The sequence below is a fragment of the Esox lucius genome, chromosome 6 (assembly GCF_011004845.1).
Source record: "Esox lucius isolate fEsoLuc1 chromosome 6, fEsoLuc1.pri, whole genome shotgun sequence".
NCBI classification, from domain to species: Eukaryota; Metazoa; Chordata; class Actinopteri; order Esociformes; family Esocidae; genus Esox; species Esox lucius.
The window spans coordinates 26857595-26884634 of NC_047574.1; the positions used below are offsets into that span (position 1 = coordinate 26857595).

General features: G+C 41.6%; 1 protein-coding gene across 1 annotated transcript in view; it reads left to right on the plus strand.

Annotated features, from left to right (window-relative positions):
- Positions 1 to 23194, plus strand: part of valopa (vertebrate ancient long opsin a) — a 36778-nt gene extending 13584 nt beyond the window's left edge. Inside the window, 1 exon segment of the mRNA XM_013134280.3 lies at positions 18278 to 23194. Coding sequence (XP_012989734.1) covers positions 18278 to 18511 — 234 coding nt within the window. The 3' untranslated portion in view covers positions 18512 to 23194.
- Positions 23195 to 27040: the final 3846 nt, after the last annotated feature.

Here is a 27040-nt window from a genome sequence, read left to right on the forward strand (position 1 = left end):
AGCCATTTATTATCACATAGTTGTTTGGCTTCTTTTTAAATCATAATGCTAAGAAATATCACCCAAATTGCCCTGATCAAAAGTTTACATACCCTTGAATGTTTGGCCTTACAGACACACAAGGTGACACACAGTTAAAATGTCAGTTTAAGGTAAACTTCCCACACCTGTGGCTTTTAAAATTGCAATTAGTTTCTATGTATGAATAGTCAATGAGTTTGTCCGCTCCCACGTGAATGCACTGAGCAGGCTAGATACTGAGCCATGGGGAGCAGAATAGAACTGTCAAAAGATCTGTGTAAAAAAGTAATGGAATTTTATAAAGATGGGAAAAGGATATAAAAAGATATCCAAAGCCTTGTAAATGCTGTTCAATTACTAATTAAGAAGTGGAAAATTTGGGGATCTCTCGATACCAAGCAAAAGTCAGGTAGACCAAGAAAGATTTCAGCCAAAACTGACAGAAGAATTATTCGGGATACAAAGAAAAACCCACAGGCAACCTCACGAGAAATCCAGGCTGCTTACAAAAAATAGCTGCATGTTGGAGTTGCCGGAAAGAAGCCTTTACTGCGCCAATGCCACAAAAAAGCCTGGTTACAATATACCCGACAACACCTGGACACGCCTCACAGCTTCTGGCACAATGTAATTTGGAGTGACGAGACCAAAATAGAGCTTTATGGTCACAAACATAAGTAATATGTTTGGAGAGGGGTCAACAAGGCCTATAGTGAACAGAATACCATCCCCACTGTGAAGCATGGTAGTGGCTCACTGGTGTTTTGAGAGTGTTTGAGCTCTAAAGGCACAGGGAATCTTGTGAAAATGTATGGTAAGATGAATGCAGCATTCATTCATTCATTCATCTTCATCCGCTTATCCGGGGCCGGGTCGCGGGGGCAGCAGTCTAAGCAGAGATGCCCAGACGTCCCTCTCCCTAGACACTTCCTTCCATCTCTAAGGGATCGCCTAGCCACCCTGCAGAGAAAGCTCATTTCGGCCGCCTGTATCCGGGATCTTGTCCTTTCGGTCATGACCCAAAGCTCATGACCATAGGTGAGTGTAGGAACGTAGATTGACCGGTAAATCGAGAGCTTTGCCTTGCGGCTTTGATGCTAAAGGGGGCAATACACAGTATTAAGAACTAAGGGTACTGTATGCAGACTTTTGTTCAGGGGTCAGTATAAAAAATCTTTGTTGCCATGTTATGTTTTATGATTGTGCCATTCTGTTATAACCTACAGCTGAATATGAATCCCATAAGAAATAAAATAGTGTTTTGCCTGCTCACTCATGTTTTCTTTACAAATGGTACATACAGTTTAATAGACCATTCCAAATCTTCCTTAATCTGCATCTCTACATTTATGGCAGCCATTCCATTCCAGAGCAGGGCTCGACAATAACGATGGCCCGATGGCCCCGGGCCAGTTAAAAGTCAAAACTAATCAAATTAGCAAGCACTGTCCGGATCGGGAAACCGCAAAGAAATTAGAGACTTTAAAATAATAATCGCAATATTAACTTGACATCCTCCAGTTTTTTCATAATCGAAAATGTTTACCTCAGTGCAAAAAATAATTGACCTGTTTTGACGTCAATGGAACTAAGATGCACTGTCGTCTGTACGAAGTTCCCGGCTAGTGCGGACAAATGTGGGTATTTTTACAAAGGCACTGACAACTCCCACACAAACAATCCCTAACCAGCCATGCCAATAGCAAACAGAACCTGGTCCTCATGATAGCCAAGCGGGAGGGTGACAATCTGTCTTCAGGGCCCTTGGTTGTATCAGGAATTTAAATGCAGATGCCCATTGGGTGATTGCACGACATAACAACCGCCAATCTAGCAACTGACGGACCAACTGGTCGCCTTGTTCTCTAGGGTGAATGAGTTAGTTTTGTTTGAAAGTCAAATGCTTTTTTGACTTAGCTTTTTATTCATTTTTATCAATACAAATGTTATGATAAAAACATTTTGTTTTATATATCCAGAATGCATTTCATAAATTATTAATCGTGTTAAGTAACAAACATATTTGGTTCTATGTTGTAACACTGATAAATTCCAACTTTTGGAACGAGGGACAGTAAAAAAAATTTTTGGGCCAGTAAGTTTCAAACCCACGTTGAGCCCTGCAGTGTCTTAAATTCCAACACAGGCACACCTCATTTAACGTAATGAGGTCCTAATTAGGTAATTACCTGAACCAAATCAAATTTAACGAGGAAAAGTATAAAAACCACTGCTGTGGTCATCGCTAATTTGAATAAAAAAATATGACAAAAGAGTTGAATAGAAAAGCTTTGAGTGAGGAAAAGAAGGGTTCATTTCTGGCTTTACTGGCAGAGGGATACAGTGAGCATCAGGTCACTTCCACCCTGAACATTTCAAAGACAGCGATTCATAAGAACAAGGTCAAGCAACAGACATTGGGGACAACAAAGCTACAGACTGGCAGAGGGTGAAAACGACCGTCCACTGACAGAGATGACTGTCAACTCATTCAAATGTCACTCAACAACTGTAGGATGACATCAAGTGACCAACGAAAAGAATGGCAAACAGCAGCTGGGGTGAAGTGCATGGCAAGGACGGTTTGAAGTTTGCAAAAGACCATAAGGATTGGACCGTAGAGGAATGGAGTAAGGTCAAATTTTCAGCTTTGCCCAACACCTGGTCGTCTAATGGTTAGAGGGAGACCTGGAGAGGCCTACAAGCCACAGTATCTCGCACCCACTGTGAAATTTGGTGGAGGATCAGTGATGATCTGGGGATGCTTCAGCAAGGCTGGAATCGGGCAGATTTGTCTTTGTGAAGGACGCATGAATCAAGCCAAGTACAAGTTTATCCTGGAAGAACACCTGCTTCCACCTGCTCTGACAATGTTCCCCAAGTCTGAGAGTTGGTTGTTCCAACAGGACAATGCTCCATGCCACACAGCCAGGTCAATCAAAGTGTGGATGGAGGACCACCAGATCAAGACCCTGTCATGGCCAGCCCAATCACCAGACCTGAACCCCATTGAAAACCTATGGAATTTGATCAAGAGGAAGATGGATGGTCACAAGCCATCAAACAAAGACAAGCTACTTGAATTGTTGTACCATGAGTGGCATAAAGTCACCCAACAGCAAGGGGGGTGACTTTGTGGGTGACTTTAGTGTTATTCCACCAAATATTGATTTCTGAATTCTTCAGAAATCAATTCTTCAGAAGTTAAAACATTAGTATTTTCTTGTTGAAAACACAATATGAATTTGTTTTCTTTGCGTTATTTGAGGTCTGAAAACAATGCATTTTTTTGGGGTTATTTTGATCAGTTGTTATTTTCTACAAATAAATACTCTAAATGGCAATATTTGTATTTGGAATTTGGGAGTAATGTAGTCAGTAGTTTATAGAATAAAACTGTTTTACTCAAACACATACCTATGAATAGTAAAACCAGAGAAACTGATTATTTTGCAGTGGTCTCTTAATTTATTCCTGAGCTGTATATTACCAATTCTTAAAGGTTATGCAAACTTTTGAGCCCAACTGTATATAGTACCCTCCATCAGTATTTGGACAGTAAAGTAAAATTTGAGGTTTTTGATGTACCACTAATCATATGCAAAAGTACATACTGTCACCTTCTATTTCTGACTATTTCAAAATATATGTGTTTTACCAACTAAGAAAAACAGTACTTTCAATGTTCCATCCCCCATTTTATACAAGCATAAGTACATTTCGACTTTAAGCAAATGTAAGAATTGTAAAAGCTAGTATTTATAATCCCTTGCAAGCAATGACAACAGTGAACCTGCGAACCATTGACATTACCAAAATCTTGGTTTTGCTAAGCCTTTACAGCCATAAATTTGAGCAGTCCCTTGTTTGGGGGCATTTCTGACTTCAGTCTCATCTTCAGCAAGTGAAATGCATGGTTGAATCCATTCTACTGCTGCCATCATTCGTTACATCATTAAAAAAGATGAGTAAGCCAGTTCCAGAGGCAACCATGCATGCTCTTGCCATGACACTACATCAACCATGCGTCAAAGATGAGGTGATTTGCTTTGGATCGTCTGAAGTTCCTTTCTTTCTCCACACTTTCTGCCGCTGAGGTTTTCTGCAAACAACAGATTTTCACCCCAACATTCTGAATATTGTTGCTGATTTCACTGAGACATCGATCAGCTATAACAATATGACCACCTGCCTTATATTGTGTAGGTTACCCTTTTGCCTCCAAACAGCCCTGACCCATCGAGGCATGGACTCCACAAGTCCTCTGAAGGTGTGCTGTGGTAACTGGCACCAAGATGTTAGCAGCAGATCCTTTTAAGGGAAGTCTTTCATGTTGTGAGGTGGGCCCTTCATGGATAAGACTTGTTTGTCCAGCATATCCCACAAATGCTCGATTGGATTGAGAGCTGGGGAATTTGGATTTCAACACCTTGAACTCGTTGATGTGTTTCTCAAACCATTCCTGGACCATTTTTGCTTTGTGGCAGGGCTCATTATCCTGCTTAAAGAGGCCAATGACATCAGGGATTACCTGATGCCATACATGGTCTGCAACAATGATCAGGTAGGTGGTACGTGTCAAAGTAACATCCACATGAATTGCAGGACCCAAGGTTTCCCAGCAGAACATTGCCCAAAGCATCACACAGCTTCCGTCGGCTTGCCTCCTTCCCATAGTGCATACTGGTGCCATGAGTCATCCACGTGATGTTAAAGGAAAGGTGATATATCAAATCAGGCCAGCTTCTTCCATTGCTCCGTGGTCCATTTCTGATGCTCCCATTGTAGGCGCTTTTGGCAGTGGACAGGGGTCTGCATGGGCACCGCAGCCTCATACACAACAAACTGCAATGCTTTGTGTTCTGACACCTTTCTATCAGTACCAGCATTAACCTTTTCAGCAATTTGATCTACAGTTGCTCGCCTGTTGGATCGGACTACACGGGCCAGCCTTCGCTCCCCACGTGCATCAGTGATCCTTGGCAGCCCATGACCCTGTCGCTGGTTCACCGCTTTTTCTTCCTTGGACCACTTTTGATAGGTACTGACCTCTGCAGACCAGGAACACCCCACAAGGGCTGCAGTTTTGGTGATGTTCTGACCCAATCGTCTAGCCACCACAATTTGTTCTTACACTTGCCCATTTTTCCTGCTTCTAACACATCAATTTTAAGGACAGAATGTTCACTTGCTCCCTAATATTTCCCACCCACTGACAGGTGTCTTAATGGCAATATTATCAGTGTTATTCACTTCACCTGTCAGTGGTCAAAATATTATGGCTGATCTGTGTATTATTGGGGGGTTTTTTACAGAATTTTTCTGTTATTAACTGCTGTTGTTTTCCTTGGCCGACCAGTTTTTATTTCCGATTTCTCAAGATACCAGTGGTTTCTTTATTATTCAGGACAGTCTGTTGATTTGGCTGTGCCCAACTTTTGTGCTATTGTTCTAATTTTGTTCCTCTTTTTTTATCATCCAAATCACTTGGTTTTCTTTCATAGACAGCTCCCTAGTCTTCATGTTATGCCTACTGACATCAAACGCAGATTCCAAAGTCAAAAACAAAGGCTAGACTTCACAGCTCTTTTATGTGTGAAAAATCACTGCAGCAGGAAACACCTGATCAATTAGAAACACCTGTGAGGAAATTGTCCCAATACCTTAGCTCACATATAATTATAATTATGAATTTGTCAGTGTACATTGGTGACCTCTGACTAAACTACTTACAGATTAAAAAAATTCTGACATGAATGTAAACACAATTGGCAGGTGTTCAGTATCAGACTTCAAACTGTCAGTTATTTGACAGATTGTGGAAAGTCTCACTGAACTGACACTGAGAGACATTGTTACTTGTAAGCCCTGAGATGAAAGCGTCTGAGAAAAACCTGGCTGACTTCTCTTTTTCAGCCTGTTGTTTTTAGGTGTTAGCATGTTCTTAAATTATTTATAGTATATGAATAAATGAAATCTGATATCCAGAATGGACAATTGTCAATTCTTGCAGGGTGTTTTAAAAATACATCAGCTCCTCAGTCCGCAGGCAAGTACCAGTTTCTTTGCAGTTATAAAAAGATATCCAACACATTGGTTATATCATTTACTTTATAATTACTATGAATACTAATATTAACATCCATCCATCTTCTTCCGCTTATCCGGGACCGGGTCGCGGGGGCAGCAGTCTAAGCAGAGATACCCAGACTTCCCACTCCCTAGACACTTCCTCTAGCTCTTCCGGGGGGACACCGAGGCGTTCCCAGGCCAGCCGGGAGACATAGTCCCTCCAGCGTGTCCTAGGTCTTCCCCGGGGTCTCCTCCCGGTGGGACGGGCCCAAAACACCTTCCCAGGAAGGCGTTCAGGAGGCATCCGGAACAGATGCCCAAGCCACCTCAGCTGACTCCTCTCGATGTGGAGGAGCAGCGGCTCTACTCTGAGCTCCTCCCGGGTGACCGAGCTTCTCACCCTATCTCTAAGGGATCGCCCGGCCACCCTGCGGAGAAAGCTCATTTCGGCCGCCTGTATCCGGGATCTTGTCCTTTCGGTTATGACCCAAAGCTCATGACCATAGGTGAGAGTAGGAACGTAGATTGACCAATAAATCTACGTTCTTCACCAAGACAGACCGATATATCGACCACATTACTGCTGAAGCTGCACCGATCCGTCTGTCAATCTCCCGTTCCATCCTCCCCTCACTCGTGAACAAGACCTCCACTTGAGGCAAGTTATTATTAACAGTGATTCTTTATTTCTCTGGCTGCTCTGCTCATTGACAGGGAGATATAGATTTTGTTTTACACAAGGAATTATTGTCAAGGCTTGTCAAGTCAGTAAGACAGAGGTGAGTAGGAAAGAATTATATATATTTTCTGTGTAGCTTACAAGCGTTCAAGCAAATCCTTTACTAATTAATTCTAATTGAGCATTCCAGCCAAAACCTCAGGGCTCTAATCATTAGAAATCACTCACAGTTTGAGTGAATTGTTTAAAACAATGTTAAAATGCTGTTTATTTTGGTATTTTGTCAACAGCAGATGCTTTTTCTTTTCTGACTGACATCACAAAAAACATTATTTTTTGTTATTCCATATTTTTGAATACGGTCCTAAGCAAATAAAAAAATGCTTACAATTATTGCTGACAAGGTTTTGCCAAGGGTGAAAACGGTCTCCAAAATGTCTATTGTATTCCTACTATTCTTTGATGAAGTATCTATCTCTCACGGGATGACAGTTGACTTGGTTGACAGTCCTGTGTAGTGTATTGTATGGGTCAGGGAGATGTAGGTCACCCATTGGCATTCAGAATGCATTCTGCATGTCCATTTGACTGGCTGCTCCACTTTAGATCTGTACTGTTTAAATAGGTCACTGTATTTATAAAAGAGCAGGGCGTGTGAGTAAATGTAATGGGCCGCTAGCCTGCAGATCCCAGACTCAACAGAACAAATGTAAGCCAGTTGTAAAAGTCAACTGACATTTAATAGGGGGTCCCGTTGCTGCAACTAAGCATGGCCAAATTCATGAAATAGGCATCACGAAGTTGGGAGAGGGGGTAAAGCTATACACATTTTAGAAATAAGGTGGCATGTGTGAGGCACAAGGCTTTCTGTGATGCGAACCAATTGTGTACTGAAAATACTTTCTGTATTCTGTACTCTGTTATGGTACATCATCAGGTTCTAGGAGGAATGTTTTAACATTATCTTCAGATTGTTCTTCCAAGAAAGGGCTTTGTCTTACCAGGTCCGTCCTTTGGCACAGAAAACATAGAAATGCCTTCCCAAATATTATTGCTTGATCACAGTTGTCAGGCAAAAGGTTATGATTAATCATTGAGCAAATTAAATCTTGTCTGATGACAGTATGATGTCAATATGTCAGGCATGTCATAGTTTCCCTTTTGTCCCACTTTTGTCCCTTTTGTCTTATAGAGGGGAAAAGATAAATGACTTAAGCAGTGTGAAGCCTGAAGAGACTGAACGTCAGGGAACGACTTAATTGACTGGAAAAATACTGCATTATCAAAGAGCATCCTCCCTCACAAACTCTGTCCCTCTCACTCACTGACTGACAGACGCAAATTAACCTCAATGTAAAGGCCTTTAGAGAAAGTTGGCTACACTACAATCCCTGCCAGATAAACATTTGTCTCTGGTCCCAGAGCAGCTTTCACTGCACACAAGCAGCTACTCCGGAAGGGATCATTACTGAAGAATGCTCGACACTCTCTGCAATACACTCTTCCAGACTCGGGTTCAGACACTATTTGAAATATTTACATTACTTTCATATAAAGTACTTGGGCTACTTTGTGGAAAAGAAAAGGAGTTGTATATTAAAATGTATTTGGAAACACATTTATACATTGACTAAAACAATGTCCCATACATTTATTTACAATATGTATATATATAATACTTAATTCCCCCAGAATTATAACTTTAAAAACAATTTATTACCAGAATATTAAAATACTGCACAAAAATAGAATATTCAAATGAATGTAAATGTTTGGGGATTTATATTTTATCAATACTCAAACACAATTTTCAAGATTTCAAGGTCAGCTGCGAAGTTTGGATCAAAACAGAACACATATTTCAGAAAAGTCTTTGTTCTGGAAGAATGCGAAATGTTTTTGTCTATATTGCTGTTGTCTGTGCTCTGAATCTGTACGTATTAGCACAAGCGGGACAGTACAAGAAAATTACATGAACTTGAGATTTGCAAACATAGACTATAAAATGCATCTAAATGTAAAATACACTTGTTTTTGTAGAATTGAGAAACATCGGTCGATGGTGGTAGAACTTGCATGACTTCTGAGGCCCAAGAACTTGCCATTTGTCCAAACATATGATTAGGGAAATCTCATAAAGAATAATTCAAGATGACAGCATTTTTCAAGGTATAGAGACAGAAAATAAAGCCTGAGATGTACAGAAGGTGAAAATCTTGGCCAGGTCAGAGACCGGATACTGATGCAGAATAGTGTGTACATTTTAATTACCATAACCGTATGGCTATGTATTGGGTAAAATATGTACATGTTCCCTTTTATCTTCTTGGGACACATTTTGAGTGTTGGGGAATTACAGTTCAAACAATGAAACAATCGTTTGTTTATTTTCTCTTCTGCATACTAGACATACTCTAGACATTATTTAGAGTGCAAAGTGCACAATTCAACACCTCATGGTTATTGCTTCATTAATACCTTTTTATAATACTGTTTTAAATTCCTCTCAGGGTTTGATGCTTTTATTATTTAATCCTTATAGGTAATTGAAAATAGTACAAATACAACCTCAAATGTTGTCAAATGCCATGCCCATGCCATGTGCACTAATGCACCCCATACCATTATGCATGCTGGCTTTTGCACTGTGCACTGATAACAAGCAGGATGGTCCCACTCCTCTTTAGCCTGGAGGACGCAGCGTCCTTTATTCCCAAAAATAATTTCAAATTTTGATTCATCAGACCACAGCTGGTGTGTTTTCCACTTTGCCTCGGTCCATCTTGAATTAGCTCAGGCCCAGAGAATGCAACAGAGTTACTGGATCTTGTTTAAATAGTTTCTTCTTTGCATGATAGAGTTTCAGCTTGCATTTGTGGATACAGTGACATACTGTGTTCACAGACAATGGTTTTTGGAAGTATTCCTGAGCCCATGCAGTGATGTCTAGTACCGAATTGTCTATTTTAGCGCAGTGCCATCTGAGGGCCCAAAGATCACGGCAATCCAATATTGCTTTTTGGATGTGTCCCATGTGTACAGTGATTTCTCCACATTCTCATGAACCTTTTAATTATATTATTTCTCGTAGATGATGAAATGCCTTTCAAGTCTTTTGTTGCCCTCCATCCATCCATCCATCTTCTTCCGCTTATCCGGGGCGGGGTCGCGGGGGCAGCAGTCTAAGCAGGGATGCCCAGACTTCCCTCTCCCCAGACACTTCCTCTAGCTCTTCCGGGGGGACACCGAGGCGTTCCCAGGCCAGCCGGGAGACATAGTCCCTCCAGCGTGTCCTAGGTCTTCCCCGGGGTCTCCTCCCGGTGGGACGGGACCGGAACACCTTCCCAGGAAGGCGTTCCGGAGGCATCCGAAAAAGATGCCCAAGCCACCTCAGCTGACCCCTCTCGATGTGGAGGAGCAGCGGCTCTACTCTGAGCTCCTCCCGGGTGACCGAGCTTCTCACCCGATCTCTAAGGGATCGCCCGGCCACCCTGCGGAGAAAGCTCATTTCGGCCGCCTGTATCCGGGATCTTGTCCTTTCGGTCATGACCCAAAGCTCATGACCATAGGTGAGAGTAGGAACGTAGATTGACTGGTAAATCGAGAGCTTCGCCTTGCGGCTCAGCTCTTTCTTCACCACGACAGACCGATACATCGACTGCATTACTGCAGAAGCTGCACCGATCCGTCTGTCAATCTCCCGTTCCATCCTTCCCTCACTCGTGAACAAGACCCCTAGATACTTAAACTCCTCCACTTGAGGCAGGCACTCTCCACCAACCTGAAGTGGGCAAGCCACCCTTTTCCGACTGAGGACCATGGCCTCGGATTTGGAGGTACTGATTTTCATCCCCACCGCTTCACACTCGGCTGCAAACCGTCCCAGTGCATGCTGAAGGTCCTGGTTAGAAGGGGCCAACACGACAACATCATCTGCAAAGAGCAGAGACGAAATGGTGTGGTCCCCAAACCTGACACCCTCCGGCCCATGGCTGCGCCTAGAAATTCTGTCCATAAAAATTACGAACAGAACCGGTGACAAAGGGCAGCCCTGCCGGAGTCCAACATGCACTGGGAACAAGTCTGACTTACTGCCGGCAATGCGGACCAAGCTCCTGCTTCGGTTGTACAGGGACCTGACAGCCCTTAGCAAAGGAACACATGTGGATTGGTTGGGCAAACTCCCATGAACCCTCCAACACCCCGTAGAGGGTATAGAGCTGGTCCAGTGTTCCACGGCCCGGACGAAAACCACACTGTTCCTCCTGAATCCGAGGTTCTACTATCGGCCGTATTCTCCTCTCCAGAACCCTGGCATAGACTTTCCCGGGGAGGCTGAGAAGTGTGATCCCCCTATAGTTGGAACACACCCTCCGGTCCCCCTTCTTAAAAAGAGGGACCACCACCCCGGTCTGCCATCCCAGAGGCACTGTCCCCGACCGCCACGCGATGTTGCACAGGCGTGTCAATCAAGACAGCCCCACAACATGAGATAGGGTGCAGGTCAGGCTGCAGGCTGTTAGCCAGCCTGCTAGCATAGTGGAGTCTGTCAATAGCATAGCCAGAGTAGTTAGTACAGCTTTACCTATTGCCACTGTGACTCGTTCCAGGCTGAGAAAAGTTAAACAAGGTAGTGCTAACAAAAACAACCTTATTAAGATAAAGCCTTCCTCCACCTCGGTCAAAAATAAAAATAATTGTATCACTTCGCATCTCAAAATGGGACTCCTAAATATTAGATCTCTTGCTCCAAAGGCAGTTGCGGTAAATGAATTAATCTCTGATCATAAACTAGATGCTATTGGTTTATGTGAAACGTGGCTAAAGCCTAAAGAATTCACTGCCTTAAATGAGGCCTCTCCTCCTGGCTATACTAGTGATCATATCCCTCGTGCATCCCGAAAAGGAGGGGGTGTCGCTAATATTTATGACAGTAAATATAAACTTACTCTCAAACATATCACAGAGTTTCATTCTTTCGAAGTTTTACTCATGAAAGTTAACCAGGCCGATAAATCATTTTACATAGCTACTATTTATAGGCCCCCCGGGCCATACACATTGTTCCTCAATGAGTTTCCAGAATTCTTGTCTAACCTTGTAGTCATGGCAGATAGTATTCTAATTTTTGGCGATTTCAATATCCATATGGAAAACCCCCATGATCCTCTTCAAAAAGCCTTTCAAGCCATAATCGACTCAATGGGTTTCATCCAACATGTCTCAGGTCCAACACATTGCCACAATCATACCTTAGATTTAGTCCTGTCACGAGAAATAGATATTGTAGATCTAATAATTTACCCCCAAAATCCTGGATTATCGGATCACTGTCTTATTACATTTACCGTTAAAACAAGAAATTCACTTGCCCCCCAAACAATGAGTTTCAAAAGCCGTACTATAAATTCTCGGATTACAAATAAATTCCTTGATATTCTTACTAGTTCGCTCTTAAATGACAGAGTAAATAAATCTGTAAATTCAAATCGAGGATCAAATCGAGGATCTAAACTCAATACTGCGAAATACATTAGACATAGTTGCACCACTAAAAACTAAAGAAATACGCAACAAGAAACTTGCTCCTTGGTACACCGACAATACTAGAGCACTTAAGCAAGCCTCCAGAAAATTGGAGCGAAAGTGGCGCTCCACCAAGTTGGAAGTATTTAGACTAGCCTGGATAGACAGTACAGTACAATACCGAAAATCACTCACGTCTGCTCGATCAGCTTATTTCTCCAACCTGATTGAGGCGAACAAAAACAATCCAAAATTTCTCTTTGATACAGTTGCAAAGTTAACAAAAAAGCAAAGTTTAGCATGTGAAGTGGGTCTTCACTTTAGTTGTAATGAATACATGAACTACTTTGATGAAAAGATCGTCACCATTAGAAAACAAATAACTGAATCCCTGAATAGTTATGGTCCTAAAAATCTTGGTTGTCCGGAAAATTTCAGGTGTCAATGGGGACACTTGAGTTTTTTGATACCGTATCGCTCGACACATTTACAAAATTTGTAATGAGTTCTAAACCCACAAACTCTCAGCTAGACCCGATTCCTACAAAATTACTTAAGGAGTTATTTCCTGTGCTAGGTCAGCCAATGCTGAACATAATAAATTGCTCCCTTTCCTCCGGATGCGTACCAAACTCACTAAAAATTGCGGAAATTAAGCCTCTTCTAAAAAAATCTAATCTAGATCCCGACATATTAAACAATTATAGGCCAATATCGAACCTCCCGTTCCTCTCAAAAATCTTAGAAAAATGTGTTTCCCAACAACTGAATGCCTTCCTAAAGACAAAAAACATTTATGAAATATTCCAGTCTGGTTTTAGATCCCATCATAGTACTGAGACTGCACTTGTGAAGGTAACAAATGACCTTCTAATGGCCTCAGACAAAGGTTCCGCATCCGTCCTGTTGCTTCTTGATCTTAGTGCTGCTTTTGACACTATTGATCACTCCCTTCTCTTAGAGAGACTGGAAACCAATATTGGGCTACGTGGACATGTTCTAGCCTGGTTTAAATCTTATTTATCTGAAAGATATCAGTTCGTTAGTGTGGATGGCATATCCTCTGACAAGTCAAAGGTATGCTTTGGAGTTCCTCAAGGCTCGGTTCTGGGCCCATTACTTTTCTCACTATACATGCTCCCTCTGGGCGATGTAATCCGAAATCACAATATTAACTTTCACTGTTATGCTGATGACACACAGTTATATATTTCAATGAAGCATGGAGAAGCCCCTAAATTAGCTATTTTGGAAGCATGCGTTTCAGATATTAGGAAGTGGATGACAGAGAATTTCTTGCTCTTAAACTCAAATAAAACAGAAATGCTCCTTTTAGGACCCAAAAAACAAATAGCGTTGTTAGCAGATCTCACTGTGAACCTCGACGGCTGCATGGTCGTATCCCAAAAAACTGTAAAAAACCTTGGCGTTACCCTTGACCCTGACCTCTCCTTTGAAGAACATATAAAATATGTCTCAAGAGTTGCTTATTTTCATCTTCGAAACATCGCAAAAATTAGAAACTTCCTATCAAAAACTGATGCAGAAAAATGAATCCATGCTTTCGTTACTTCTAGATTAGATTACTGCAATGCTCTTATCTCTGGTTATCCAGACAAATTAATAAATAAACTTCAATTAGTGCTGCACACAGCTGCTAGAATCCTAACTAGAACAAAAAAATTTGAACACATTACTCCTGTCCTGGCATCCTTACATTGGCTGCCTGTTAGGGTTAGGGCTGATTTTAAGGTTTTACTCTTAACCTATAAATCAATACATGGACTTGCTCCTACTTACCTTGCTGAAATGATCCAGCCATATATACCTACACGTAACCTTAGATCGCAAGACGCAGGCCTTTTAATTGTACCTAGAATTTCTAAACAAACAATTGGCGGCAGGGCCTTTTCTCATAGAGCTCCACTCCTGTGGAATGATCTGCCAATTAAGGTTAGAAATGCAAACTCAGTGCAAACTTTCAAGTGTCTACTAAAAACTCATCTCTACAGCACGGTTTATAATTAGGTGTAGCCTGGCCCGGGGGCGTGAAGGTGACCAGTAGGCTTGATACTGTCCACCCTTGCTGTCTTGCCAGGTGGGCTCTCGTCGCCACTGGGATGCCCTCCCTCCAATGCCCTTCGGGGGAAGAGTCACTGGCTTGTTGTTGATTCTCTATTGCGCACTTGTGCAGTTGGGCTGTACGCTACTAGCAATACTCGGCCCTCATTCAGGGGGGTTGCGGTTGGTGGGTGTCCCTTTGGTTGATGCCTGGCAATGTGGTTGGATTGATTTCCTGCCTGTTGGGCCCTGTCCGGGGCCTCCCCCGGGTAGGGCCACAGTGTCACCGGACCCCCCCGTCTCAGTTTCCAAGGTGTTACGCTGCTATATTATTGTGCTGGGGGACATGAGGGATGTACTACTAACTTTTCTCAGTTTCCTCCAATTTTAAATTTTAGAAGGAGATGAGGTCCTGGTCCACACCTGCGGATTACCTGGTTTGGGGGGACCGTTGCTGTTCCTGTCCTTGTCCACCTGGTCATACTTCTGACCTAGTCTAAAATCAAATATACTCTGGATTTAGCCAAGAGAAATTTATTTATTATTCCAATTGGACTCTTAATATCTCACCCGGCACAGCCAGAAGAGGACTGGTCACCCCTCTGAGCCTGGGTCCTCTCTAGGTTTCTTCCTAAAATTCGACCTTCTTAGGGAGTTTTTCCTAGCCACTGAAATTCAACACTACTGTTGTTTGCTCCTTGGGGTTTAAGGCCGGGTGTCTCTGTAAAGCACTTTGTGACAACTGCTGTTGTAAAAAGTGCTTTATAAATACATTTTGATTGATTGATTTGAACATCCAGAGACTTGAGGTACTCAGGGCGGATCTCATCCAACCCCGGTGCCTTGCCACCGAGGAGTTTCTTGACTAGCTCAGTGACTTCAGCCCCGGTGATGGACGAGTCCACCTCTGAGCCCTCATCCTCTGCTTCCTCAATGGAAGAAGTGACAGCGGGATTGAGGAGATCCTCGAAGTACTCCTTCCACCGCCCGACAACATCCCCAGTTGAGGTCAACAGCTGCCCACCTCTACTGTAAACAGCGTTGGTAGGGCACTGTTTCCCACTCCTGAGGCGCCGGATGGTTTGCCAGAATCTCTTCGAGGCCAGCCGATAGTCCTTCTCCATGGCTTCACCGAACTCCTCCCAGGCCCGAGTTTTTGCCTCCACAACCACCCGGGCTGCAGCCCGCTTGGCCTGTCGGTACCCGTCAGCTGCGTCAGGAGTCCCACAAGCCAACCAGGCCTGATAGGACTCCTTCTTCAGCTTGACGGCATCCCTTACTTCCGGTGTCCACCACCGGGTTCGGGGATTGCCGCCTCGACAGGCACCGGAGTCCTTACGGCCACAGCTCCGAGCGGCCGCTTCGACAATGGCGGTGGAGAACATGGTCCACTCGGACTCAATATCTCCAGCCTCCCTCAGGATCCAGCCGGAGGTGGAAGTTAAAGATCTCTCTGACAGGAGACTCGGCCAGACGTTCCCAGCAGACCCTTACAGTACGCTTGGGCCTGCCGAGTCTGTCCAGCTTCCTCCCCCGCCATCGGATCCAACTCACCACCAGGTGGTGATCAGTTGACAGCTCCGCCCCTCTCTTCACCCGAGTGTCCAAGACATTTTATTGCCCTGTCCCAGCTTTTTTGAAACTTGTTGCTGGCATCAAATTCAAAGTGGACGTGTATTTTTAAGAAACAATAATTTCTCATTTTCAACATTTGATATGTTGTCTTTGTACTACTTTCTATTGAATATGGAGTATAAATGGTTTGCGCATCATTGCATTCTGTTTTTCTTTACATTTTACACAGCGTACCAACTTTTTTGGAAATCGGGTTGTAGTACACATTCTGGAATATGTATGATAGCATTTGTGAAAAGCTGTAACAGGTGAGATTGGCTACTACATATAAGTAGAGTGCAACATTTTAGTTTTTTAACTCCTAAAAAACGTCCAGCATATCTGAATTTATTCATCATGGTTAAAATAATGATTTAACAGCATGAGAGCATAAGGTTGGACATTTCTTTATACACCAAAAGAAATGTTTGATGATAAATGTGTTTACTTTTAATTTATGGAATGTATCCTTCCTTGTAAACCTTTTTTGTTAAAAATGTAGTATTAATACAAAGAAAACAGGCAATAGAATACATGTTTCCTGACTATATAAATGACTGTTAAAATAAAGGCAACATTCTGTAGTTGTCTAGAATGATGTTTTCAATATACACTGAATTCTTTTGGCTAAACAAAAGATTGTCTGTAAAGGCTGCATTTTCTACAGCCACCTATTTAATTGAATTTGGCAATAGCGATTCTTTTCATCTTCCTTTAGGCAGTTAAGATACTGCACTAGTGCTGTAAATGTAAGACTTGTTAGAATGAGAGAAACAATAGGTTGGACATTAAATGGAAAGATCAATATTGGCATTGATTTTGCAGAGGGGCAGTGCTTTGAGGGTTTTCCAGGAATCTGCTTTTGGGCCAGAAAAAGCTCACAAAATGTCTGTCAAATAACAATAATGTGGAAAAAAGTAATGATTAAGATCTTTTTTTCACAATCCTTTTAGTCAAAATTGAATGTAGATCTTGTTTTATCAGGGACATTGTTGACAGGCCACTGATGTGCGTTCCTCAACATTTGGATGATGGTTTGAATGAATCCAATGTGCCTTTTAAACAAATGAATGGCAGTTTTGCATTCGAGTATTTATGATAAATATGACATCTTTTTATCTGGTGTCTGCTGCTTAGCTGCTCCTTTTTAGGAGGAACTGCAGTATCTTGTTACTTTAGACAAAGTTTTTTTGTCTTTTTTTTTAAATTATTTTACAAATAACCTAATACAGACCACACACTTGTTTCCAATGGGATACTAGTGGTTGGAAGAACCTAAAAAGCACATATCAGGCAGATCCTGTTTATTTTGTATTGGAATACATTTTTGGTCGATAGCATCTATACGCTGTAAAGTACACGTGTCCAGTAACAAGAAATTTGCACTAAATCTTTTATATATACTTTTATTTAATTTAAGAGTCAACTTTAGTTACACAACCGTTCAAACGTTTGGGGTCACTTAGAAATGTCCTTGTTTTTTAAAGTAAAGCAAATTTTTTGTCCATTAAAATAACATAATATTGAAACCCTTTTGCGATTATGTTAGCACAGCTGAAAACTGCAATGCTGATTAAAGAAGCCATAAAACCGGCCTTCTTTAGACTAGATCAGTTTATTGAGCATCTGAGTTTCTGGGTTCGATTACGGGCAAAAAATAACTTTCTTCTGAAACTCATCAGTCTATTCTTGTTCTGTGAAATGAAGGCTATTCCATGCAAGAAACTGACAAGAAACTGAAGATCTCAAACAACAATGTGTAGAACAACGCAAACTGTCTCTAAACAGAATAGACATCTTCAGCAGTGAGGAGGCAACTCCGGGATGTTGGCCTTCCAGGCAGAGTTCTTCCTCTGTCCAATATCTGTGTTCTTTTGCCCATCTTAATCTTTTCTTTTTAATGGCCAATCTGAGATATGGCTTTTTGTCTAGAAGCCAGCATCCCGGAGTCACCTCTTCACTGTTGACGTTGAGACTGTGTTTTAATGTCAACAAAACGTATTCTACTTTGGAACAGTACATCGAATTGAGGGTAGAGGTGCCATTCTGCCTTGTTCTAACATCTGTGGGTCAGATTGCCACTTATTGACCTGGCAGTGAAATGCCACCTTATCATATAGTGCCTGTGAGTTAGGCGCCTAACAGTAGCCTACACAATCATAAACAAAGAGTGTGCTTTTTAAACAGTTAAAAAAATTAATAATTAATTCCTGTTTAAAAAGTGCCCCTCACCCCCCTTATACAAAAAGAACATTGCCTTAACTGCCGGTCTTACATTTTCTTTTTGGCTTTTTGCTTTTGCAGTTCAGGAAGTGCCTAATCCAGCTGTTCACTGGCAAGCCCATGCCAGAGAATACCAACGCCACGTCGGAGCGTCAGGGAATGACGGAGCAGAGTGGCATGGGAGGGGAGATGTCAGCCATCGCCGCCCGCATCCCATTCTGCGGCAATGACCAATCCAATGACGAGACTTCCCCAATTGAGTGCTCCACCTTTGCCCAGATGCCGATTCCAGAGAACAAAGTCTGCCCCGTCTAGGCCTGTGGGAGACCCTCCAACCTCTGACAGTCTTTCCATCCGGCCCATTTATTCCTCAGTAGATGCATCTTCTTTTACACATCAATGTTTTTGTCAATTTTAAACTTGAGGGCTCTGTAATTGACTAGTAGGAATAGTGGGAACTTATCCAAAGCAAAAGAGGGGCTAATCATCTCATTTGAACCTCCCTTTGCAATAGAAATATATTTGAGTGCTTTTAAAAAAAAGATTATATCTAATTATTATGGTTGTAAATAGTGGGCTTGGGTGTGGAGGTGTAGTGGTTGTGTGTGTGTTGTGGTGGGGAGTAGCGTTCCCATTTTTAATTAAGAATAACCCGAGCTGGTTAATGAAAAGCATTTGACTTTGCGTCCACAGACGTATGTGTTTGGCCTGTGAGCACATTTCTGTAAAACCCATTGAGCATCTCCTAGCACGGGGATGGGTTCTTGGAAAGAAGCAGTTGTGTAGTGAGTGATATTGGTTAAACCTACTTGGCCTCAATAGGAGTGCTCTTAAAGTAAAAACACTTGTCAAGTTCAATAATGTGTTACCTATGTCTAATAATCCTATACAGCCTAATCTCGTCATTTAAATTCTAACAGAATACTCTTATTTATCACAGCAGTGCTCGTTTTACAGCCTTAAGTTAGTTCAAAGCTTAATCTGTCTTGCATATTAATCATATAGTCCCAATGAATAAATACTCTTTTAGAAGAACCAAAGAGCTCACAATTGCGATGCAGTTTAGACATTTCCTCGATAAAACTTAAAGAATGCCTCACACCTGCTTTGCATTTCTAACCTTGTGTTGAAGGGTAATCAAAATTGAAAATGTGTGGGCGAAGACAGGCGTTGCAATAATAATAGGCCTATTCTATGGTCTACATCTGTCAGTACCCTACTCGAAACCCAGAGTGTGAGAAGTGAACTTCCCCGCTGAAAATTACCCATGTAATATACATCATATATCATGGGATATTTGGAAATAGCCACTGGATGTTTTTTTTCAATACTGGCAATATTCTTGTGTTTAATTCTCTGAAGAGTTTTTTATAAATTGTATTCAGGCTACTTTTTGAAATAAACACGTGCACTCTCCTCTTGTAAGGAAATAAAGCAGATACTTTTCTCAATTTCCTGGGTAACATAATTGCATTCTTATGACGCTTGCCTGGGTGGGTGTAGTTCTCCAGGGACGTTGAGTCGAATGTTTGTGAAGAGAAGCGGCAACATCAATGTCTTGTGGATTTGGTTTTACTTGCAAGTTAGCTACGTAAGGGGGTGACTTAATAAGTAGATGGGCAACATTGTTAGCTTTCTGCCGGATTGGACAACTTACTGCTGCCACAGCACTGCAGTCTTTCTCTCTCCCCCCTCTTTTTGCGCATCTCCGCTGTAAAGCACAGCGGGTAGTGAATGCATTCTCTACGCAACCTACGGAAGTGATGGGCATTTCAAATCTTCTGGATCCGTTCACCCGAAAGAGCCAGTTCATTTGGCTCCCGAATGGCTCTTCGCTTTAAGTGCATATAAATATCCCACAAAACAATGCAAAAAGTACAAATAGGTACTTTTATGATTTAATGTGCAATCCACATTAGAATAGGTTATCTCTATCTTACCTCTCCCAATTATTTGCCTGCGGTTTTTGTTTTACCCCTACTGGAAAAATGCATATGGAACACAAAGACCCGTCCTCCCGATCATCACTAGCCTACAGTACACGCTGCTCTTCTCAGTGTTCATTTGCAGTGTCTCTTGTTCACTTTCACTTCTATAAGTCAAAACACGCCAGAAGGACATTCGGTAGCAAACTGCTCCCTGAACTGGCATTTCTTCATGAGCAACATTGACTGTGCAACTTTAGAGTCTACAGCTGGCCATGACTTCAACACCCACATCATCAAGGTTGTCAAAAGGGGGCACGTTTTGAGACATGCTCAAACCCGGAGACGCCTACACTAGGTTAGGGCTGCCCTGCATTTTCAACCATCAGAATGCACTGCTTTCATCTTGAGCTCTATTGCTGTTTGAAGCCCTTATGATGACGACTGCAGAGAGAGGGTTGTTTTTGCACTTTGTTTTGGTTCTTTTGCTCTAGATGATGGAGAAACTTTCATTCAGTACAAAGACAGTCAATGAGACTTGGTGCAGCTGGCCCCCTGCTGGCTCTGCTGTGACACTGAGGGACTTTACATTATAAAGTCCAAAAAGAATCCTTTGTTTCTTCACCATACTATCCCTGTTTCACGGTCTGTCAAGAGCTGGTATGTATGGGCACTGTGAATGGGCACTGTGAAAGGGCACTGTGAATGGGTCCAGTGCATTGGAGTAGCTCGGCCAGTCAGTGGCGTAGATATATAAACGCTGTAGCAATGTACGCACAAGCATTGTACAAAATATGATTACAAAGCATGGATGGACAGTCAGCAATATTTCAGCACAATAGCACTGTGTTGACTTTAGAACTAGTTACAGTAGATCCATGTAGTAATGATTGTATTCCTACTTGTTTGAACTATGTTATGTACACATGACGTCTCTTGTTCATCATTCTGTGCTGTATTATCATTAAGTCAAGAAGTAACAATATGTAATGATATTCATAATGTGGTAATATCCATTTGATGCGTACAGCAGAGACCCGGATTATATTGCATGAGTCAGTCTCCATAAATAAATCACACGCAAATTAGCTTTGCATTGCCACACTTCCAAGTCTCATTCACTGGGCTATTAGAAAGAACGTGAAAAGACAGAAATTGAAACTCTGTATGAAGGCCATACATACGTATAGACTTCACACAGAGCCAACCACAACAGCATACACACTTACAAATGTTGATAATAAGATGCTTACTATTTAATTTTTCTGCTGTTCATAGACATTTATTTGATATATATAATTGTATATGTATATCGCTATGATTCCATTGTGTTACACTGTCAAATCAAATGTTGTATTTCTACATTGTGTATTTTTCCATTGTTACCAAGTCTACACGAACAGTGTATAGCTTCAAAATGTTTACAGCTACAATCTCATGGACTATAGTCTTTCAGTCTTGAAATAACAGATAGCGTCTGTGCCCTCTAGTAGAGTTTTACTTAAAAAGATTAAGATATGTCTTGAAAGGAAGACATTTGATTAGTTCACTCAGTTAAGAGGACGGAGCTTATGTCCCAACTCAGAAGTCACTCAATTTAAGTTTAAATTGATGAAGGTTAAGGTGTTATGGTTAGCATTAGGCAGAAGTGTAAAAAGTTAAAATATACTGCTAAGTTCACTATTTTAGGGAAGTTCACAATTAGGAGCTAAATGACTAGATTAAGTTGTGTGTCTCTTAATTAGGAACTTCCCTAAACTGTTAAACACAGCCAAGTACTTTTAATTTCTACTTATTACACCTCTGCCATTAGGTACAGTTAATGGTCAGAGTTAGGAAAGATGTTTAATCACTTTTGAAATGCAAGTTTTCCCCTCTCCGTTGATCCAACCAATTACATTAAAAACCCATGTGCACAAAGCCCAGTGAAAATCTCGCTTATAAAAGTTAATTATCATATCCAAAACAATGTTAATTTACTAATGAGGCCAATGCGTAAACAGAAAAAAACTAAAAACATCATTTTTTGGACTATCCAACCTTTTTTGGACTATACTGCACAACTGTTTCATGCATATTTTAAGTAATAGTCATATTTAATAGAAATTGGAGAATGCTGGGCAGTTATTTCAAACAAAAACATGTGCCAATGTAACAGATAACTCTTTCTACCTATTTTACTGTTTCCTCTTTAAACTTAGCTCTACACATGACGACATTAAATTGTATTTCTGTTTAAACTCCTAATTTTACTAAAAACTTTAATCCTAATCTTAAATCCTTAATCTAACTGCTAAAGCCTAAACATAACCCTACTACGTACCAAGTAATTGTAACCCAAAAACAAACACACCTAAAAATAAGAATAAATCAAAACTGTTTATCCATATGTTGGAGAAATTCTTAGCCCCATTTCGGTACTGAAACATAAACATTTTATGTTACTCTGTCCTAAAACCTTATTCCCATTCAACCTATCAATATAGCACTTACCCCCTCACTGTAATCTAAACCCAAACCTAGTCAATAGCTTACAGTAACTGTTTACATAACCCCTAAGAAGAAAATAACCCCTTTCCTTTGGGTGCCAACAAGATGTCCACACAAGGTTAATTGCCCTATCCTCTTAGAAAAACATGTACACATACACACACACACACACACACACACACACACATACACATACATACAAACTCATTACACCCTGAAAAGCAATATGACAATATATAGTGTATGGGCATACATGAACAGGCAGTGGAGATGGTAACTTTGGAAAATACTGGGAGTGAAGAAAAAAATATGTGACAGCGATTTGGACAGGAGTCACCAACTGCAGTGCATACTGATAAGTTGAGTATGGACTCCTAGCACAGGTTAAACATGTTCTCTTTTATTCTCAGATGTTCTCCAACAGTGTTTGTTGTACTGTACTTACCATGGCATGATGAGAGTTGTTCTGCTGTGATTTCAGTGTAACTATTTGAGTTTTACAAGAGTTACATGTCATGCACGTTAGTTTTATATATGTGTGTGTGTGTGTATAAAACAATGTCTGTATTGGAATAAAATATATTTTTAAAAGCAATAATTGGTTGTGCTTCTGTCTAGGTTTATGAGTCAGCTTACACAGTACATATTGAAAACAATTTCAATAAACATCCTTTGTAAGACAATACAACTGTGAAATCATGTTGTTGCAGGAGTTACAGTATTGGTAGAGTGCGCGTAATTACTGCCACATGTCATCATTAATGTGGTTTAAAATTTGTTGGGTTGATCATTTTTGGGTTGGGAATTTAAATGTTATATCTGTATCTGCTCAGGGATGCGTCTTCCAGGCTGTCTAAGTCTGTAGTCTACTGGACCCACTGTCTCAATTACCTCATATGGTCCCTGGTAAATAATATAAAAAGCTTGCTTCCTGGAGTTGGTATGAGCACTAGTGCTAGTACTAGTTGGAAGGTTTTAGTTCTTGCAGACCTGTTATAGTAGTTTGCTTGCCGAGCCTGCGCTTGCTCCAAATGATGTTGGACAATTGGGGCTATCATCTCAATCCGATCTCTCATTTGAAGCACCTTCCTCTTCCCAGGTCTATTTTGCTATATCCAGAATCCCTCTGGGTCATCTCTCATTCAAAACCTCAAAGGGGGAAAACCCTGAAGAGGATTGAGCGACCTCCCAGATAGCAAACATCAGGTAAGTAATTGCAAGTCATAATCTTTCCCATCTTTGCCAAAAGAAATATGTAAACATACATTTAAAGGTCTTCTTAAACAAGTCCGTCTCTCAATGAGACCATCTGTCTGAGGGTAGTAGACAGTGCTTTGTATTGATTTGATACGCAACATTGCACACAAGTCAAGTGTTCGCTTACTCACAGATGGGCTACCTCGGTCAGTTAGAATTTCCTTGGATATCCCTACCCTTGTAAACAGTTGAGCGATCTCCTTCGCGATACTCTTGAAGCTCGTGTTTCTCAGCGGAACTGCTTCAGCATAGTTCATGATGATTAATATATAATCAGGACAGATTTATTGAAAGGGTCCCCCAGGTCCATGGCTATGCGTTCAAAAGGCAAATCAGTTATGGGCATAATTCTACAGGAGCTAATGTGGATGTGGTCCAGTTTGCTTACAATCTGGGCAGGAATTACAGAACCACTCTGCATCCTTACGTATACCTAACTAGCAGAATCTCTGCGGGAGTCCATAATCATTTTTTACCCTAACCAGCTGTACCCCAAACTTATGAGCTAACTTCTTGACAAGTATGTCTTATCTCTAGAGGGACTAACAATTGTCCACATGTTTTAGCATTATGTTAACCACTGGGATACCACAGATATCTTTAACAATGAAATGCTATTCAAGGTTAACAACAGCACCCTCTAATGGTACACCATTGACTTTTCTTGACATTTACCAGGGTTCGGGGATATGTGACAGATGATAATATTGCAGGGGTTACAGTACTGGTCAAGTGGGCTACTATTTATTGCAACATGTGAATACTTTATGTGGTCCAAATGCACTAGTATTGGTTAGATTTTTTTGGGGAGGCAGGGGTTAAATATAGTGTACGACCACTGTTGGTTGAGGTGCTGTTCCTTTTCCTGGTCATTGGGAGAACACACTTTTTGGGGTTGTTCGAACTCTGACCTGGAGAGGAAGTAGGCAATCACTGAAAAGGGGAGGATTCCTTGCTGAGCACATGGTTTGGGATATTGTATTTTGCAGGTGCTTTTGCAGGCGCTTACATTTTTTTGCTTGAATTTGAAAATAAATTGTTTAATCACAAATAATTGAATCTGTACAGAAAAACTTACCAAGCTGACAATTTTTGTTCACCGAACAATTTTTTTCACCGGTGAAAAAAACAGCATAAAATCCAAACACTTGTGGACATCGGAGTTCTTAAACGCACCCTAAATCATCCTTCCACATATGGTGTCAGAAGTGGGATTCTAAGCAGCTGACCTGATATCAGTATCTACAGTCGTCCAAATCGAGTATCAAGTCTAGGACATTTGGTCAAGACTGGTTCACACCACTAATGCCTGTGCAGAGTCAAGAGACAACAAACGGCTCTTTGCAGCAGGTGGCATCTCAGCAACTGGAAGTCACTGAAAGGCAGTGAGAAGCATTAATGCCGCAGCAGGTGCAGACACAAGCTCTAGCAGAGAGACTGGTTACAGTGAAAACCCAGGCAAACCTTCTTCAGTCATATCCAGTACTACAGAAGGTGACTGCTGGAGATGACATTGAAGCATTCTGATAGTTTAAAAAGACAGCTACAAGGAAGAAATGGAAGTAGAAAAAATGGGATTCTAGCTCCCTTTTTGCCAGGTGATGCTCAGAAGGCTAACCATGATCTCCTGGAAGCTATTGCAGATGACTACAAGCAGCTGAAGGCAGAGATCCTTGCCAGAGCCAGTTGTCACCACGGCAACGAGGGCTCTGAAGTTCCACTCCTGGCCTTTCATCCTAGCATCAGCACCACGATCCCAGATGTTTGATCTCCTTCACCCAGTGCAGAGATGGCTGGATCCTGTTGCAAATGATTCAACAAAAGCCGTTGAGTTGATAGTGATGAATTGGTATCTGAGAACAATGCTGGCCCTTTTGAGAAAGTGGACTTTCATCAGTGGACCAAACTTTCATCAGTGGACCACTCCCAGCAAGAGGAACAAACAGGTTTTCACGCTTGCTTGGGCTTAATACATGGCTGCAAAAAACCTGCAATATAAAAGGAGTGAACTTCATTGACAACTTCAATCTTTTCTGGAGTCAGAGGCAACTGTTTAAACAAAATGGTCACCAGCCAAACAAACTGGGGTCAAGAGTGCTTAAGGACAATATTTACTTCTTCCTCCGTCATCCTTCTGCCAATCCACACAACCAGAATGGCACATACACATCTGGACACACTATGAATGACCACAGGACTTCACTTCAGCACCTAAATGGACATGCGGTGAACGGATTATACAAGGACAATGATAACACCACTCAGCCACAACAACCCTTGCTCATGGACACAATCTCAGCTGAGCCCTGCCCACCAAGGTTTGCCAACTTACTAGATGTCACAGACATATCACAGCCTCAGATTACACCTGAGAAAAAGACCCTCTCACCACATACTTTATCTCTTTCTCCAGCATCTCCTCATCTATGCTTCCCAGAGAAAATGGAGAAACTGGTGTGTGCTGGAACCATATTATCCCACTCTTTTGCAAGCCCCCAGATACCGGTCAAAAAACGGCTGGCTCCACAACCACCAAAGCCGGCGGACCCAGCTCCCCCTCCTCCTGTGAGATATCTTCGATCACAACGCCAGGGCCCACACCCTCTTCCTTCTGTTCGAGGTGTACCAAAAACAACTGATACCAGCTCTCAGTGATATGGGTCGGGTCCCCGCTGTGACAACAGCAACTTTATCAAATGTTTACAGAACAAGCGGGAACCCAATGTGCCTGTATCTTTCTCTATTGCTGTTCTATTACATGATAGAAAGTCTAAGGCCTTCAAAAGCCGCACAGCAAACCCATCTAATCTAGTGCCTATTGCACGTCAAACTAAAATTACTGTGGGGACAAAAAGTAAGACTGTTAAGTTAGCACTTTTAAACATCCGCTCACTTAAAAATAAATCACTTCTAGTCAACGAATTAATAACTAGATACAACCTGGATTTTATGTTTCTAAATGAAACTTGGCTAGAAGACAACTGCAGTGCAACAATTCTCAATGAAGCATCCCCTCCTAATTTTAATTTTATGAGTGTCTGCAGATCAATGAGGAGAGGTGGGGGAGTAGCTGCTCTTTTTAAAGATGTCTATCAATGTAAGCAAATATCATTTGGGAACTACCAGTCTTTTGAATATCTGGGTATTGTGTTAAAAGGTGCCCCTCGCATTT